At 41.3% G+C, this 18,145-nt stretch overlaps 1 protein-coding gene across 2 annotated transcripts in view; it reads left to right on the top strand.

Annotated features, from left to right (window-relative positions):
- Window positions 1-11,628, top strand: part of Abca1 (ATP binding cassette subfamily A member 1) — a 123,147-nt gene extending 111,519 nt beyond the window's left edge. For both annotated transcript variants that reach the window (XM_052176495.1, XM_052176496.1), the window contains exons 43-50: window positions 635-697; window positions 1,748-1,854; window positions 3,943-4,084; window positions 4,406-4,540; window positions 5,587-5,690; window positions 6,196-6,288; window positions 6,939-7,182; window positions 8,371-11,628. In XM_052176495.1, coding sequence (XP_052032455.1) covers window positions 635-697; window positions 1,748-1,854; window positions 3,943-4,084; window positions 4,406-4,540; window positions 5,587-5,690; window positions 6,196-6,288; window positions 6,939-7,182; window positions 8,371-8,511 — 1,029 coding nt within the window. In that variant the 3' untranslated portion in view covers window positions 8,512-11,628. The remainder of the gene's footprint in view (window positions 1-634; window positions 698-1,747; window positions 1,855-3,942; window positions 4,085-4,405; window positions 4,541-5,586; window positions 5,691-6,195; window positions 6,289-6,938; window positions 7,183-8,370) is intronic.
- Window positions 11,629-18,145: the final 6,517 nt, after the last annotated feature.

Genomic DNA, 18,145 nt, shown 5'->3' with positions numbered 1-18,145 from the left:
TATTTATTGAACATATTTGCATTTGTGTTAGTTATTAAAACATTCTAACATTGTATGTCTAACAAGGTGTAGAGAATAAATAGTTGATTTTGAATTTCATGACTCAAAAAGTAACTCTAGCTGGGCTGTGGTGGCGCATGCCTTTAACCCCAGCACTTGGGAGGCAGAGGCAGGTGGATTTCTGAGTTCAGGGCCAGCCTGTCTACAGAGTGAGTTCCAGGACAGCCAGGGGTACACAGAGAAACCCTGTCTCGAAAAACCAAAAAACAAAAAAAGCAACTCTACCTCCATTGCTTAGAAAGACAGTGTGCTTCAGCCCTTTCTGAATACCATTACCCTCAAATTTTAGTTTATGATAATTGAAATGTTTTATTATAGACCTCAATCTACATAATTTAATTTTATTTATCACTGTCATTTTTTAAGGAAAGAAAGACATATTAATAACAAGTTTTGGAGTCAGGTCAAGGCTACTCGTCATAGAGACAGAGAAGGGCTCTTGGCACCTTATGGTGCAGCCGTCTGACCAGTTCTTTTCTGTGGTGTATGTGGCTTTAAAGCCCCCTCCTCCACAGTTGACTGGGAGAGCCCAGAGCCACTGAGGTGCATGATTTCTGTGTTTCCTTGGTTGCAGATCTATAGACGGAAGCGGAAGCCTGCAGTTGACAGGATCTGTGTTGGCATCCCTCCCGGAGAGGTAACTGCACTGTGCTCCTATTGTGTTTTCTCTCTATTAATTCAGACCGTATCTACCAAATCAAACAACAATGTCTGTAACTACGGAAAAGTGGCTTTTCAAGGCTTCTGTATTTGTGTCTGTGAGAAGCAATCAGTCATGGAGAGAATGAAAACCTCTTGTGTCAGAATAGAACAGGTTTGGCCGCTCTCAGGCAGAGTAAGAAAACATTCACATCTAGACTATGCTTTGGGGGATCCATTCAGGGATGAATTTCAAGTAGGGTAAGAAGTAGATTTTTCTCCTTTCACATATTTTTTTGGACTTCTTTCATGTTCTTAGTTGGGGTAGGCGGTAGGTGTGAATTTTGACCAGTTGGCTTTTTTTACTGCTCTTCACAGATTGACCTTGGTCTCAACTTGATGACTCAGTCTTTATAAAAATATCCACAGACAACAGGGCCCCTACATAAACTCTCTTTCTCCTTCTCTCTTTCCTCCTCACTCTCTCCCCTCTTTCTCATGCACAAGTGAGTGAGCAAAGTGAGCACATGTGCACACAGACACACATGCTCACACAGACATGCATGCTCACACAGACACACACGCTCACACAGACATGCATGCTCACACAGACATGCATGCTCACACAGACACACATGCTCACACAGACATGCATGCTCACACAGACACACATGCTCACATAGACATACATGCTCACACAGACACACATGTTCACACAGACACACATGCTCACACAGACATATATGTTCACACAGACACACATGCTCACACAGACACACATGCTCACACAGACACACATGCTCACACAGACATACATGCTCACACAGACACACATGCTCACACAGACACACATGCTCACACAGACACACACACAGGCATACACACACACACACCACTCGAGATAACTGAATATTGAACTCATTGATACTTAGGGCCATGCTCTGGAATTGATGGTGAAGCAGATGCAGGCCCGGGGTCTATTTCATCAGGCCATTCAGACCAAGATTTAGGAATTTGTCCCTGCAGCTCACCTGGTCTTGCTTTTCAGTGCTTTGGACTCCTGGGAGTTAATGGAGCTGGGAAGTCCTCAACTTTCAAGATGCTGACTGGAGATACCGCTGTGACCAGAGGGGACGCTTTCCTTAACAAAAACAGGTGCGGGAAGAAGCGGCCTATACTTGCTGCAGAGATTTGCTTTCTCCAGCTTTAAGAAATATACAGTTATCTTCTGACTACCTAACCTATTACTATAGTTTGTAAGAACATTTTAATGACTTTAGTTCAAAAGCTCCTAAAATCACCTCCAATTTCACTACCTGGAAATAAGCCTTATTTTTACATTTTCTTTCAGTTTTTCTCTATCCTAAAACTTTATTTAGCTATAATTTACATAAATATAATTTCCTGGTTCTGGGAGAATAGATATGTGATTTTTAGTAAATTCACTGAATTACACGATCACAGCTGAGTTCTAGAGCTATTCCATCACTCAGTTCTGCTCTGCACCTAAGTGGGTCATAACAGAGCACAGCTCTATATAGATTTTGAGTTTATATTAAAAATAGGTTTGTAATGAAGATTTTACAATGGGTTACATATTCTAAAATCTGGAAACTCCATGTAAATATGTTTATTTGATCAATTCAGTATAAATGTTGGGCATTAATTGGTTTCTCTATTCACTGTTTAAATATGCCCTTGTAGATAATTTCTGTTAATTTCCTCAGAAAATTCCCTACGTAGTAAAAGGGCACATAGCTGTTAAATTGCCCTCTCTAAGGTGTGTACCAATTGATAAAGCCACATTTACTAACCTTGGTGGACAAAACTGTATACCAGAGCCCTGCTAGGTGGTGTTTTCCTTGAGTACTCTAAGGATGTGGGGCTTCTCCTGGCTTTTTATATGACTAAAGATATAAGTTGTACCTTTTGAACTTTTCTGTTCATGATCATATAGAAAATGCATTTTACATTTCACTGTAGTACATATATACAGGCATATAGGTGCACATACACCTGATGAATTAAAATGGTACCCACCTACTGTTACTACTTGTAGTGTACCCTATACTCTAGTCTGCATCATACCATATAAAAATTGCTGGCTGTGACCTACTAAATTTATTTCACAACCCAGCAATGGGAGATGGCTCACAGTTCAGAAACCCTGGCTAGAGATACAGTCAATAGTATTGTAGAGTCAGGAGCATAATGAACTCATCCATCTCCTCCCGTCTCTTACTGACTTATTTTTCAGTAGCCATCTAAAGGCGACTTAGAAGAATAGAAATTCTGGGAATAGTGATGACTCCCCAGTCTTTCTAGTACCAAGCTCCTGGAACATTCAGAGAGACAATAATCAGTATCCTAAGGTTTATCTCAGCTACTAATTGTATAATTGACTCACACAATGTAGCTGGGAGAGCGAGCCAGGCACAGTCTCCATGGGTACCTTAGTTTTAAGTCTTGTGAAGGCTAACTCAAGAATACTAAATAAGCAGAAAGGACTGTGCCTAAGTGTCAAGTTCATGGCTATCTGGAGGTGACTGAAAGGCACCCATCAGACTGGATGAATGTCCAAGTTTTCAGGTAATAGCAACTGTTAGCTTGACAGGCTTTATAGAACCTAGAGGTTGCCCCTATAGGTTTAAGTAAGATTATTTACCTGTGTATTTTTTCCTGTTAACATGTTAGAAGGTCTATAATTAAATAAACAAATAATGGAATAAGTGGGAGTCTGCATTATATATTTGGTGGAATTAGAATATTTGGAATCAGTGAACAGGAGCAGAAAGCAGAGAGAGAGAGAGCTCATGCCCAGTGTTTCTGGGACTTACATGGTAATGCATAGTCTTGAAGAAGACTAGTGTAGAGGGACCCTTGTTACTTATGACCAGCTCACAGAGTCAGATTTGCAATGGAGACTTAGTGTTGAAGCTCCAGATGGGTGTGACTGAGTCTGTTGGCAAAGACTGTGTTGCAGTTGTAAAGACTCATTTTGTTAATGGACCAAGCCTGCAGGTTGAAGTCGTGAGTCAACAAGACCTAGGCAGGGCTGAGACAGGACCCTTACTGATAAAAAGAGTTGATATCCTAGGGACAGAAAGGTTGTTCCTCCGAGAAGAAGCAGGTGTATATTTGTTCTATGCAAGCATATATATTTTAAGAACTGTTAAGCCAGACTCTCTCCTCAGAATATCTCTAAACACTTAAAAACCTGACTGGTTCTGTCTTCCTTTACAGCATCTTATCAAATATCCATGAAGTCCATCAGAACATGGGCTACTGCCCTCAGTTCGATGCCATCACAGAACTGCTCACTGGAAGAGAGCATGTGGAGTTCTTTGCCCTCTTGAGGGGAGTCCCAGAAAAGGAGGTTGGCAAGGTATTGTAGGAACCAGAAAACCAGGCTAGCTTTTCTGACACCCTTATATTGAATACCTTCTTCATACAAGACAGCAACCTGAGACTTTCTTTGCACACACTGAAATCTCTGCACTGACTCCAAGGGAGGGTAGTCATGCACAGGCTAGGGGGCAGGAAGGGGGTGCGGGTCTCTCCCAGTACATGAGTCCCTTCTCCCTTGTTTGGGTCCTCAGAGGTAGCTGAGACTTGAGTCCCATTCATTGAAAGAACTTTCCTATTTTATGTGTAAGAAAGCATGAGGACTTAGCCAGACAAACCAAAATGCTTTTTCTCTCTCTAGGTTGGTGAATGGGCCATTCGCAAACTGGGCCTGGTAAAGTACGGAGAAAAATATGCCAGTAACTACAGTGGTGGTAACAAACGAAAGCTTTCCACAGCCATGGCTTTGATTGGTGGTCCTCCTGTGGTGTTTCTGGTGAGTGTGAGAGGGCTGTGAGTGAGCAGAGGGTGGAAGCTGCTGGCGGGTCTTGAATAGAGAGCACGGTTTATCTGGAGTCACGTATAGGTCTTTGAGTACTTGGGACGGTGATAGCAAGTCAATCGGCTGGTGACTCCAGAGCAGGCTTGGAGAAGCAAGGGGAAGGAGGCTTCTTCCACAAAGCACACTGGGTGGCTGGCTGTACCTTCACAGGCTCCCAAGTCGACAAGCTCCAGGCATCGTGTTCCCTTGCCTTAGATAATCCCTACAAATATGTCTGAAGCTGAATGTGCGATTTGAGCTTTCTCGGGAATATTCTTCATGACAATATGTTCATCCTCCAAAGGTAGAAGTGAGACATGGCTTCTAGATGACCACAGTAGCCACGGATGAGCACAGTAGGCACTGCATCATAGGTGCTCCCGTACAGATGAATAAAAACCAGCTCAGACTGGGCAGTGGGCCTGGCTCCTCGTTTTGTAGAGAACACTGGGAGTGTGGAAGAAGCCTTGGGTTGAAGCTTTAATTTTTATTGAACATGTGAATATGAACAAGGAGAAAAATATGACTATCAGTTTTACACAAACTGCTCTGATGACTAGCAGTTTTACACAAACTGCTCTGACTTCAAAAATGATTTTGGACAAAAAAATTGTTGGGTTTTGTTGTTGTTGTTGCTGTTGTTTTGCTATAGGGTTTCACTATGTAGCCCTGGATGGCCTAAAACTTTCTGTACAGACGATGCTGACCTTGAACTCACAGAAATCCACCTGTGTCTAACCGTATCCCCATGCTTGGAAATCCAACATGATCTTTAGCATTTAAAAAAAAATTGTCTCAGATAAGAACACTGACTGCTTTTTCAGAGATCCTGAGTTCAATTCCCAGAAACCACATCGTGACTCACAACCATCTGTAATGGGATCTGGTGCCTCTTCTACTGTATACTCTTATATATACAGTAGATAGATAAATATTTTTAAAAAATTGTGTTTGATATTTTTCAATATCAAATAATTAAACTTATTTCATTCTAATTATAGGATGAGCCAACCACAGGCATGGACCCCAAAGCCCGGAGATTCTTGTGGAATTGTGCTCTAAGCATTGTCAAGGAGGGGAGATCCGTCGTGCTTACATCTCATAGGTCTGTACTGTACAGTCTTGGCTTCTACAGGGTGGGCTTATATCTGGTCATTTTATAAAAGTAGAAAAATAAAGACAAAGACTGAAACAGCTATCACCTGGAATTATTCCACCTAAAGATAACCGTTACCATTTGTCTTTATATATTCCAGAGTTTTTCTCATGCAAAGCTATAAGCACTTAAGTATTTCACGAACAAAAATTTAATTATCACATGTGTACCAAAAACGAAATTTCAAGTCATGTAATTGAGGTTGCGCCGTCATGTCTTGTAGCTGCGTTGTCGTTTATGAAGATCTGTTCTAATTTATGCAGCTGTTCTTGGTGTGAATTGAACATTTGGGTTATTTTTACCTTTTCACAATTGCATGGCACCTGACAGCAAAGGTTATCCTTCCTGTATCGTGGCATGGATGCCCCAGGATAACGGGATGTGTTTCGTTGAAATGCCAGGTGTCACAGTGATGTTCTGATGCTTATGGGAGCCTCATTCTGTTTCCCCACAGTATGGAAGAATGTGAAGCTCTTTGTACAAGGATGGCCATCATGGTCAATGGGAGGTTCAGGTGCCTTGGCAGCGTCCAGCATCTGAAAAACAGGTAACCGGGATCATGTGTTTGGGATAGCACATATGAAAAGCACTGGTTTGTTGTTGTTGTTGTTTGTTTGTTTTTGTTTTTTTGTTTGTTTTTTTGGTGAGCATGTGCATGGTAGCTTAAAATAAAAACAGAAGCTTGTAGGAAAAAGAACACAGGCTTTAAAGCCCAAATGGGCAGTATTCCAATACTGACTTTGCCATGCACTTGGCTGTGTGATTTGTAGGCAGGTTCCTCAGCATCTCTGAGAGTCAGTTTCTGAGACCATTCTGAATTTAGTTATAAAAGTGAAATTTAATAATTCACTTGTGATGTTAGGATAATGAGGACACACTGTGGAGGTTCACACTCCGTAACTGGGAGTTAACTCCGGGACATGGGCAGGTGACTAAATTCCTCGGGCTTCTGTTTGTCTGTGTGTCAGACTTTGTAGGTCCACATTGGGGTTTTAATGGAATCTCGCATTCAAGGCTCTGAGCCTTGGTACCATACATGACTAGGTATTTGGCAGATAAAACTGGTTCCTTTTCTCAGAAACGGCTCTGTGGGTCTGCCATTTTTCCTGGTACAAGTTGGGGTTTTCAGAGTTGAGCATCCTCTTGAGTAGTTTTCTACGAATGCCCCATTTGTGTGTATTTGTTTTCCGCTTTCAGGTTTGGAGATGGTTATACGATCGTTGTGCGAATAGCGGGCTCCAACCCCGACCTGAGGCCTGTCCAGGAGTTCTTTGGACTTGCCTTTCCGGGAAGTGTCCTAAAAGAGAAACACCGAAACATGCTGCAGTACCAGCTTCCCTCCTCCTTGTCCTCGCTGGCCAGGATATTCAACATCCTCTCCCAGAGCAAAAAGCGACTCCACATAGAAGACTACTCTGTCTCTCAGACAACGCTTGACCAAGTAAGCTTTCAGTCAGAAGTGCATTTAGCTACAGGCTTTTGGATGCCTGCTCCTTTTTCGCCCCCGCCATCAGCTTGAGAGAAGTTCAAATTGTCTGTGCTTTGATTCCTTCCCTGCTATTACTGCCTACATTATAAAAATTTCTTTGAGCACATGCACAAAGTTGATGCTTTCTACTATAGTTATTGTAACTGTTGTATCAGACTCACAGTAACTACCATTGATTGCCTGTCAGGAGTCACACATTTTGCCAGCTCCTTATCTCTTCTAAATAATAAGATATACTATATAGGTAATCTGTGAAACCACTCTGAGGTCCCAGTGGGTGTTGGCGCTTCTTGCCACCCACCAGCGTTGTCTGGATCCTTGAAATAAAAGACACAAACACGCATGTCACTTTTAATATGCCCTAACAGCACAAGGCTGGGCTTTTCCCTAACTCCATGTGGCTAAACCACTTTCCCCTCTGATATTCTGATATTCTACCTTTTAAAAACTGTATTTTACCTCTACTATCCCAGACACAATTGGGAGAGTGGCCCCTGGGGCTGCTTCCCTGACTCTTACATGGCTGGATTGTTTCTCTCCTGCAGCTCTTAAGTCTGATCTCTCTGCTTCCCCATCATGGTCATGGTAATTCTGATCCTTCTTCTTCCTTGAGTCCCTTGTCTGGAAAATCTAAAAGTCCCACCTCCATCTCCCTGCCAAGCCATTGGCTGTTAGTAACTCTATTGACCAACTAAAAACTAATAGGGAGCAGGGACACTTGGTGACTGGACATATATAGTCCTGTGTGATTTTGGGAGCCAAATTAAGACAAAGCATTTAGAATCAATCCCCAACAATATACCAAACAGAGTTTGGTAGTTAGTAGGTATCCAGCAAATATTTTTTCATTTTCTCTTAATTAATTCTAGATATGCCAAAGTGGATGACTGATCAATGGGTGGATTAAGTAGTTAGTGATGTGAGGAATGTAGAAAAGAATTCCAGTGCCTTCCATGCTTTTCAAGAATTCTCCCTTTCACATGAGCTTTCTCTACTTCAGTACTTACTCAATTCTGCATTCTGCTAACTGACTTCCTAATTTCAACACAAGGAAAAATGTGATCATAAATAAAAATGCAGCTGCAACAAGAAAAGAACCAGTGCAGAGGCCTTCATGATTATCCATTTTCCTTTTGACAGGTATTTGTGAACTTTGCCAAGGACCAAAGTGATGATGACCACTTAAAGGACCTGTCACTACACAAAAACCAGACAGTTGTGGATGTGGCCGTTCTCACATCCTTTTTGCAAGATGAGAAAGTGAAAGAAAGTTATGTATGAAGAACCCTGTTCACACAGGGTGAATGAAAGGAAAGGAAGAGAGAAGTCTTCTTTGCACTGTGTCACGTGTTCCAGAGGAAAGCGTCCTGCATTTCTGTGGAGAACAACAAACTGGATACTGTACTGACACTATTCAATGCAATGCACTTCAATGCAACGAGAACACAATTCCATTACAGGGGCAGTGCCTTTGTAGCCTATGTCTTGTACGGCTCTCTAGTGAAAATGACTTGAAGTTTAGTTCATTACCTTATACAGATGTGAAACTCTGGTGTGGAACCAAGCAGACTCTGGGTTTGGATTCATACTTGTTTTTTGTTCCTGTGTATTCTTACTGGGATTGCAGCAACAATCCATCAAAAATAGTCATGGCCAGTGATAATCTAAGTCAAAGGCATGCACATCCTCAGCACATCCTCATCGATTAAGCCATGCTGAACCAGAAAACTGGTTTCCAGGTGACACATCCATTGCTGGCAATGTGTGTGCCAGAATTACTAGTGCCAAGTTGCTCAGAAAGTCTGAAGCACTGAGTGTGTCACAAACACTTTTGTGAAAACCGCCCCGCTGTCTGTCGACATCATTAAATATCAGGTGACAAAACGGTGCCATGTGTGACTAAATCCCCATTTTCCCTCTCTCTTTGATGAGCTGCTGTTGTAGCTGTGTTGTGCAAAATATGCATCTCTCTAACCCAGGTACTTGGTTCCCTTGTTCAGTGTTGCTCGGGTCATGGGTTGTCAGAGCATCTTGCAGAGACATTTTCAAACACATTAGATCCTCCTAAGCAACAAAGATCAGCAGCATAACTGGGACTGCAAGCTGCCGAGTTCAGGGTGTGGCAGGAAAGAGCCTGTGCATTTACACGTGGGAGGGCTGGGTCTGTGTGCCGAGGATCTTGAGATCCTTCATTATTTAACAGAAATGTAGTTTTTTTCTAACTGTTTGAATTAGCCTAGAAAATGAAAGCGTGGCATTTCATTTTGACAAAAGTGTTTGCATTGTTAGTATTACTTGGAATTTTAAGTTTTATCAACGCTTCTGGAAGCTTAGAACTGTACTCGTGATGTCAGTCACGTACAGGAATGTGCCCGCAGCACCTCATGCCTTATTTTCCTTGGTAAATTTGCAGATAGAATGGCTGACTAGTGCAGTGACCAGAAAACAAATGTGGTAGTCAACATCTCAGGATGTATTTTAAGATCGTGTAGAACACTATTCATTTCAGGTTGCAGATATTGAGTATTTTTTGGAATATAATCACTGGGTAGATGCATAGGTAAGAGTGAGGGGGAGCTAGCAGATTTTCTGTGCCATTCATTCAGCTGACTGGTTTGCAGGTATAGGTTGTTTTATTAAATCCACTGAAAGAATATGGCCACACCCTTGACCTTGATAGCATCAATATAAAAGCCAAGAAAGGTCAATAAGCAACTCTTTCCAGAGAAAACAGCTAGCTTGAAATTTCTTGGATACAATTTATGCTCGTGACCTTTGGGACCTTCAAAATATGGGCAAACAATGGGCTTTGCAGGATGTGAGACACCCATTTAAACCTCTGACAATCTCAAAAGGGTCAATCTCTTCAGTCATTAACCAGTCATGAAAAACAACCAACAAACTATCCCACATGGAATATTTTTCAGACTTTTCTAACCCAAACTTAATTTGTTTTCATCTGCAAGAAATGTGAAAAAAATGTTATTTCACCAGTGCTCATACAAAACAAAAATAAATAAATTCCGGTATTGGGCAAAGGTCAAGTGAACGTTTGCTATTGCTATTTTCTTTAAACTCTTCTAAAAACTTGGAAGATTTCAGATCTATTTCAAATTACATTTATAAAATGTTATGTAACTCATTGCTTGAAAGGAAAATGGTGGATTTTGGTACTAATGTCAACATAGGTTTCTAAAAAAGGAAAGTGTGTTTCCACTAGTTATTGGCATACAACTGTATTTTACTTATCAAAGATACAGAAGTCAAAGAAGCAAGTCGTTAGTTTTCAAAAACAAACTTTCCTTGGCTTTCTCAGTCCATTATCATCATGTTCTAACTTTTTAATATACTACAGCTCTGAGAAAAATCCTTGTTCTAATTACTCTGATTTCTGAGGCCACATTAAAAAGAAACAAAAACAACAAAAGTAAGGCACCATTTTTTTTTAAAAATTAATTCAGTGTAGATTTAAAATCTTTTCTGAAGTTAGAGACAATCTGTAGAAATCATGTTACCTTTTACACTATCTGAATAGCAATCTTCAATTTTCCTGTGTGAATGTAATTATTTTAGAGAGTTAAAAATCAATCTTATCTTCAAATATAATTTTCTTAGATTCCCTGTGGAGATGTGCTATGTGAGTTGAGAAATTCTCAAGCGCAAACACTTCTGGTTTACTTTAAAAAAAAAATATTGGAAAACTTACTAACTGTGAATATGAGAATGACAAAAGAAAGTGAGTCCTCTCGCTAGACACACCTAGCACAATTCATTATGAAACAAACAAACCTCAAACTACTGTATTTAGGTGTCTGTGCTGCAAGCATATGCCTCGTGACTATTAAGTGTTGTACATCATTTGCTCTCTGTATAGTAGGCATTGACTTAAAGGGATTGTCTGTTGTCTTCTCATGGTTGTATATATCAGGTAAAATTGTTCCAAAGAGCCATGTGTTGCGTCATGGGGAACCACTTTGATAACTGAAATACTAATTTGTTCTCTCATTGCTATTTACTAGTTAATAGTGTAATACCACCGTAATACTGTTCTGGTTCAAAACTGTTGCATCCCCTTTTTGTAGAACATTTATATTTCCATAAGGATTCAGTATGTTCTTTTCCCTTGTACCCTAGGATGAAGCTGGTTTTGTGCTTTTTCTTTATCATTGGCCATCATTCCAAGCACTTTATGCTGTCTGTAATGGATCTATTTTTGCACTGGAATACCGGAGATTTGCAAAACTAGACAAAAGTTTCAGAGCAGATTTCTAAGTTAAATCATTTTCATTCAAAGAAAAAAAACTGAAAAAAAAATTGTATTGTGAATAACTTTATATGAAGTGTTTTTTAAAAGCCTGTTTCTATGTTATGAGTCACAAAATAAAGCTGTGACAGTCCTGCTGGTCTACACAAATTTACTTTTGTGCATCCGTAGCACCACCTGCTGTTTAAGTGCCATAAAGCATAGAGGGGAAGTTGTTCTAATCACTGCTGTAAGTTTCAGGAAAAGTTCAAATGTTCTGAAGAACGAACTCAGGATGCTACTTCAAAATAAAAGAAGATTGTTGTGTCCTTTCAGATTCACTTGACACTGAATAGCTGCTATAAATAAGGGGTCAGAAGCTTTCAAGATGGAGTATTGCTTACTGATGATTTAAGCTGAAGAGGAAATAGCATAGGTAGGCTTCCTTAATGGGAACAGAACTAGCTTTGTGGAAGCTACAGAAAGGTAACTTTGGGTGCTTAGTCAACCAAAGCTACAAGGGCACAGCATCCTACGCATCGCTGGGGGTGATGGCAATGGCCTCCAGGCCCGAGGAGTAGAACTTTGGAAAAAGAAGTGATACTGGGAGGCACTGGGGTTGGTTCCCACACTTCCCTGCTTCCAGACTTCAGTGCTAAGTAGTGTACACACAAGCATGTCTCTGCTGAGATAGTGGGGATGTATTTATGATGACTTATTAAGAATCAGTCTCAGAGAAAAAGATACATAACCTTGACTTGAAAAATCAATTGCTCCTGGTTCTATAGTGACCACTTCAGAAATGCTGGGCCAGCATGCAGTGCAGTAAGTGGTCCTTATCCAAGACACAGGTCAGAACTTTGTATTCAGGTTCTTGGTTTTTGAGTAGGCCTAGAAGTCTGCTCAGTATCTGCTACACAACCTTATCTTCTAGGATTCTGTAAGACTTTAATGAAATAATAAATACATGCCTGTGAAAATTCATAATTGAGAGAGTTATAAAAAAGATGCATCATGAAAGGTTAGTTCACTTAGATGAAAATAGGAGCTACCTACAAATCTTGACCAAAATATTGATCAAAGCCCTCTCTAAAGTTCCAGATTAGAGACCCGCTCTGGGCCATATGGATAGTGCAATCACATGTATTAAGTTTCAAAAAACACGGGAGAGAATTAGCAACCATTTTCAACTTGCCAGATACTGGTAACCTACCCTATGCAGGGAGTCGAGTCAAGATATTTTACATGTTGAATGAATGATACCTCAGAGAAATTTGCTCCAAGATACAAAGCTAATTAACCTACAAATGGTTCTCCCTTTGATGTTAGGTATCAGTTAAAACTTGTCCTTGGTAAATCCGCTAAGCATTGGTATTTATTAATTTGGCAAATATTTACTGAGCTTTATATGCTGGCCATCCATACTGATTCTGGGGATACAATGCTAAGGGAAATCAAATTTATCTTTAATGATGCATTGGTGAAGGGCAAATGACAGTGGACAAAGAGTTCTTGCATAGCAAGTGCTTTGAAGAACGGAAAACATGGGTGGGTGATGAGTTAGCAGTGGGGAGGAGTCAGAAACAGCCCATCTGAGGAAAGACATTTAAGCTCATATCTGAACAAAATGAGCAGGGGCAGCAGTGAAAGGTGGGCTTCGAGAACACATCTTAAACATGTAGTATGAAAAACACAATTGGGAAAAATCTAGGCTTCCATGGAGGAAGAAGAACCAGATGTCTCTGGGGATGGGGGAGTAGGGGATAGAATCAGGATCTTGCTGCCTCATTGAATATTTGTCTTTTATTTTTAGGATAATGAGGAAACGAGGTTTCCACAGAGTTACAGGAGTGGCATGATCTAATCCCTGTTTCAGAGAGTGTGGACTTTGATGGCAAGAAGGGACAGCAGAAGAGGGTGAGAGGACAGTGAATAGGCAGGGAGGAAGGATGACAGTATCTAATTCAGGGCCAGTAGCACTTACTCACAGGCCATAGGTGTGTGTGGGGGGGGGGGGGACCCAACAAAAATGGCTTCTAGTTTGTGAACCAGATAGATGCTTATGTTGAATCATGCAGTTGGTATTCATTCAGTTGGTATTCATTCAGTTGGTATCATTGGTAACGGGCAACGATAGGAAGTCAAAATGGCCACATTAGCAGGGTACAACACACACACACACACACACACACACACACACAAACACTCTCTCTCTCTCTCTCTCTCTCTCTCTCTCACACACACACACACACACACACAAATACACACATGCACAAACTCAAGTTTTGTTTTTGTTTTTTAAGTCAGGGGACTGGATGAACTTACTTGCTTGAAGAGAATGAAAGATTGAGCCTGAGATTTAGAAGTTACCAAAGGAAACTGGGAGGGAATGGCCACCAGCAGGAAGGAGAAGAGGAACAAACATACGCGGGGTGTGTCATACCCTAGAATGTGAAGGATGCTGTCTGGGAGGCAGAACTCTACTTGTCTGAAAACTGCCACAGTGAGTGAGGTAACCATGTGAATGACCATTGCACTTCATAAGATGGTGGTTCCCAGAAGCTCTTACAGTCAGGGGACTGAGGAGGACGAAGGAGAGGTGAGGAGGAGGAATAGTGGATCACCAGGCTTCTACAGGCCACTGTTCTCTGAAGGGAAACAGACAAATAGAGCCGATTGCAAAGCTTTCCTCTGGATTCCCCTTGCCTCTAGACTACAGTCGGGATTCCTCTTTTCCTTTCTGACTGTTTTTAATCCTTTAGCCATGTATACTGCCTGGAGCCTTCTTCCCACCAAACTCCCTTACCACACTTGCTCTCACTTCTTCCCTTACCTCAGGGTCTCTTGCCAATTAGTTGAAACTAAAGAAATCAAACCCGTTCTCCTGGAACAGCTTGCTTCTTTTTATGAAGATGAGTTGAGAAAGATCTTTCCAAGTAATGGAATTTATGAAGAAAGTCTCTGTAGTGAGTCTTTGGCTTCTTTGGACATGTTGCTGGCTAATACTCCTTTCATGGCTGAAAGTGCTACAACTTTAGTTTCCACAGTAATTAGATGCCTAGGCTTTGCTCAGTAGGAGTTGATGCTGGGAATGAAGCCCAGGATGTGTGTCTGCAAGCAACAATTTTCCTATCCTTTGGAAGTTATTTAGTGGAGGAGGAATTAGACTTGACTGGTTGTGTATCTGTTTCTCTTCCTAGAAATACAATTGCTGTGGTTTTTACAATCTAGAAAGGCATCTCAGAGCCAATAGGCGATAGTATCTTTTGTAGTTCTTGCTTGCACTCAATGTCTCCTGTGTCATTCACTGTGTCTTGCAGATACTTTCCAAAGAAGGCGGTGGGGAACCTTCAATAATTCACTGATGATAGAGGACAAGAAGAAGTATGGAGAAATGATGTGCTATTGCTTTTAATGCAAAACCTCTTGTATTCATCTATTTTCTGTTGTCAAAATAGTGTGGAGAGAGAGGGGGGAGGGAGAGAGAGGTAGAGGGAAAGGGAAAGGAAAAGGAAAAAGGAGAGAGATTGATTTAGCTCACAACTGTACGACTTTGGAGGTTGAAAATCCAAGAGCAGGTAGTGTCATCTAAGTCTCATGGAAGATGGCATCATGGTGGTAGCATGTGCAAGATGGAGAGATCACACAGAAAAAGAGAAATACAAAAGATATCCAGGGATTATAAACAACTTACTATTAACATTTGAATGTAGTAAATTGTTCCCTACACACTCACATGTTTTAATACATGGTCCCTAGCTGGTGGTACTGTTTGGGCAACATTAAGCCTTTGAGGATGATAACGAGGGTCCACTTTCTGTCTGTTTCATAATCTACCCAGATATGAGGAACTCTAGCTGTATATTCCCACCTCCATGAATTGTCATGTTTTCCCTACCATGATGGACTATACATCTTAAAACCATGAACTAAAATAAACCCTTCCTTGCTTGTTTCTGTCAGGTATCTGGACGTTGCAATGAACAAAGTAACCAATATAACTCAACTTCAAGAGAACCAACATGGGACCCAAGAATATTACATTAACCCTTTCTAAAACTGGTATTCCCAATGATCTAACTAACTACTTTCCCATTGGGCCCCACATCTCAAAGGTTCCATCATCACTGTAAGAGTCAAACTTCAGCACATGAATCTTTTGGAGAGGGGGGTCATATGCAAACTCTATCTAAGATATAGCATACTTCATATGCTAATACAATTAGTAAGTGCTTGCTGATGACTTACCATATGCCAGTTCTTTTACGACAGGGCAGGATGATTTTGCTTTTAAAGATGAAATAAGCATATTTGTATGCTGAGAAGAACTGAGAGCTAGAAAAACTAGCTTCAGGAGACACAACTTTCTGTAGCCATTTCCTTCAGTAGGAGTGGGTAAGCTGGTCTTCCCCAGATGCAGAGTAGGAGAAAAAGTATGGCATGGGGACCTGCCCGCAGGCAGTGCCAGGGAGCGTCAATCTACATTCGCTTCTCATTACTTTCATTTACTTGTTTCCAGTGAAGAAGAAAGATCAACAACAGAGAATGAAGAGGAGGAGCAAGTCCTGAGGACAGTCTACAGGAACAGAAGAAAATCAAGTTGCAAAACAATCAATGCTACTATGTGAACTTGTGCATATAAGTTACATTCTTCTTCAAACCTAGTGCAAGGCACATCTCTGTTAAGTTCAGTAGAAGATGAAAATGCAGTTGGAGCTAAATACAAATAAGGTATATATGATCTAAACTAAGTCAATAAGTATGTGATTTACATTAAGGAGAACAGGTAGGATAATGCCTAGTATATCCATCAAAAAGATCAAAATGTCAACTTAACGTTTACTTTGCTACAGTAATGGTCAAAGAAGATTGATGCTCAAAAAATTAACAAAGCAAAATGCTTTTGGTAATATTTTATAATGAGCTGAGTTAGGCAGCGGCCACTGGCACCTGAGGGACCTTGTAGCTTGAGACTCAGGGAAGCTTTGATGAGACACAGTGACAGAAGAGGAGTTTGAAGGGCCCGCAGTATCGCCAGGACAACTTTGAAAAAGGCAGGTCATATGGGAAGATGCTTTTAAAATGCGGTCTCATGAAGTTAGAAGGCAGAGCAGAGCCCTGCCCAGTGGAGTATAGCATCTGGGCAGGCACGAGGTCACAAAGAACATGCCATGGCTGAGCTGCAAGTGCTGTAGTCTGCACTGCTTGTCCTCATATGGGGAGGGGATATGGAGAGGCAGTGCTGCCAGCCATACAGGTGACCAAGAGAGAAGCAGGGTTTTGGTACTCAGGACAGCATGGGTTCCGGATGACTAACAGAAACAAACACAGAGGCGGTTTGAATCTGAATGTATTTAGCCGCTCTCAAGCAAGGACTTTTATACAAGAGGAGTCGGTATTACCATTTCAAAAGATGTATCCAGTGAAGCAGGCTCAAAGAACAATTAACATAACTATTTGGCACAAGGAAATGCAAAATCAATCAGGTATAATGCTTCCCATGTAATAGATTTAGAGGATTAATCACAGATAATATCAATCTTCCTGATTAGAATACAGAGTCACTTGTAGTTAGCAGCAAACCTTCAAAGAGAGTTCAAAGGTCCTTAAGAACTTTTGGTCACACCCCCTAGATCCTAATGAGTTTCTGTGAGTAATCCTTATCTAACTTCTAGCTTTCACCTTGTAAAAACTTCTTGAAATTCAATTTAAAACTGTACTTAATCAATGCTTTCCATACCACAGGGTCAGAGTCACCCTCATCTACACATGCATAGCCATATAAATTTACATGTTGTTGGGAGGTTGTAATTATGTAAATGACTGAGACAAAGCATTGCAGTTCTTAGAAAAGTTTATGGACAAGTGACTGTACTTCAAAGAATGGATTCTTATCCATCTTACTGTGCCTAGGGTTATTAGGATCATCTTGTGAAAAAGGAAGAGGGGAAATTGAAAGCAATCGAACTGCCCTGAGAACTATGGCTCAGAATTATCCTCTAGCTAGAGAGTTCCACAACCGGTCCCAGGAGACTTCCTCCCTTTGGAGTCTAACACCTCAGTCTGTGGAACTTGTCACACAGAATCTACTGGAGTTGGTGTGGCAGGTGAGCCTGTGAGCGGGTGGACCAGGCAGCAGCAAGGGCAGAGTGTCATGCATTGGCCCGGAATCTCTCATCTCTGCCCCAGTTGCCAGGGTCACCCAGACTCTGGATAACAACAGGATATCTAAGAGGAGTCTCAGCTGTAGTCCAGAATTTATGGTGCTTCAGAAACTGAAACCTTGAAGGAGACTAATGACTTGTTGCAATAAGTATTTGCATGTAAAGCCGGTTGGGTAAAAAAAAAAAATATTGTGCCACACTGCAGTGATTAAATATGCCCTGGAGAGGTGGGAAGGGTGACTGAACTGTTGGCATGATATGGAGAGAGCGGAGCTGGAGACACTGGCTGTGGTAACAAGTGTGGCGGACCTGGGACGCGCCATTGCTGAGTAGGGCCGACAGAGTGAATGCGCTGCCTAGGAGCATGACTGCCTTGGCTCTGGGTAATGACAGGATGTCTGAGATGCAGAATGGTTCATCTTCTGGATTGGGCCTCTTTGAAAGACCTCCATGGTCTGCGCTGCTGCTGGAGACCGAGAACATGTTGGTGTCTGTGGCCATGGTCCAT

The sequence above is a fragment of the Apodemus sylvaticus genome, chromosome 3, assembly GCF_947179515.1.
Source record: "Apodemus sylvaticus chromosome 3, mApoSyl1.1, whole genome shotgun sequence".
Lineage (NCBI taxonomy): Eukaryota > Metazoa > Chordata > Mammalia > Rodentia > Muridae > Apodemus > Apodemus sylvaticus.
Note: the sequence above shows the minus strand (reverse complement) of the source record. Positions and strands in the feature narration are given on the sequence as shown.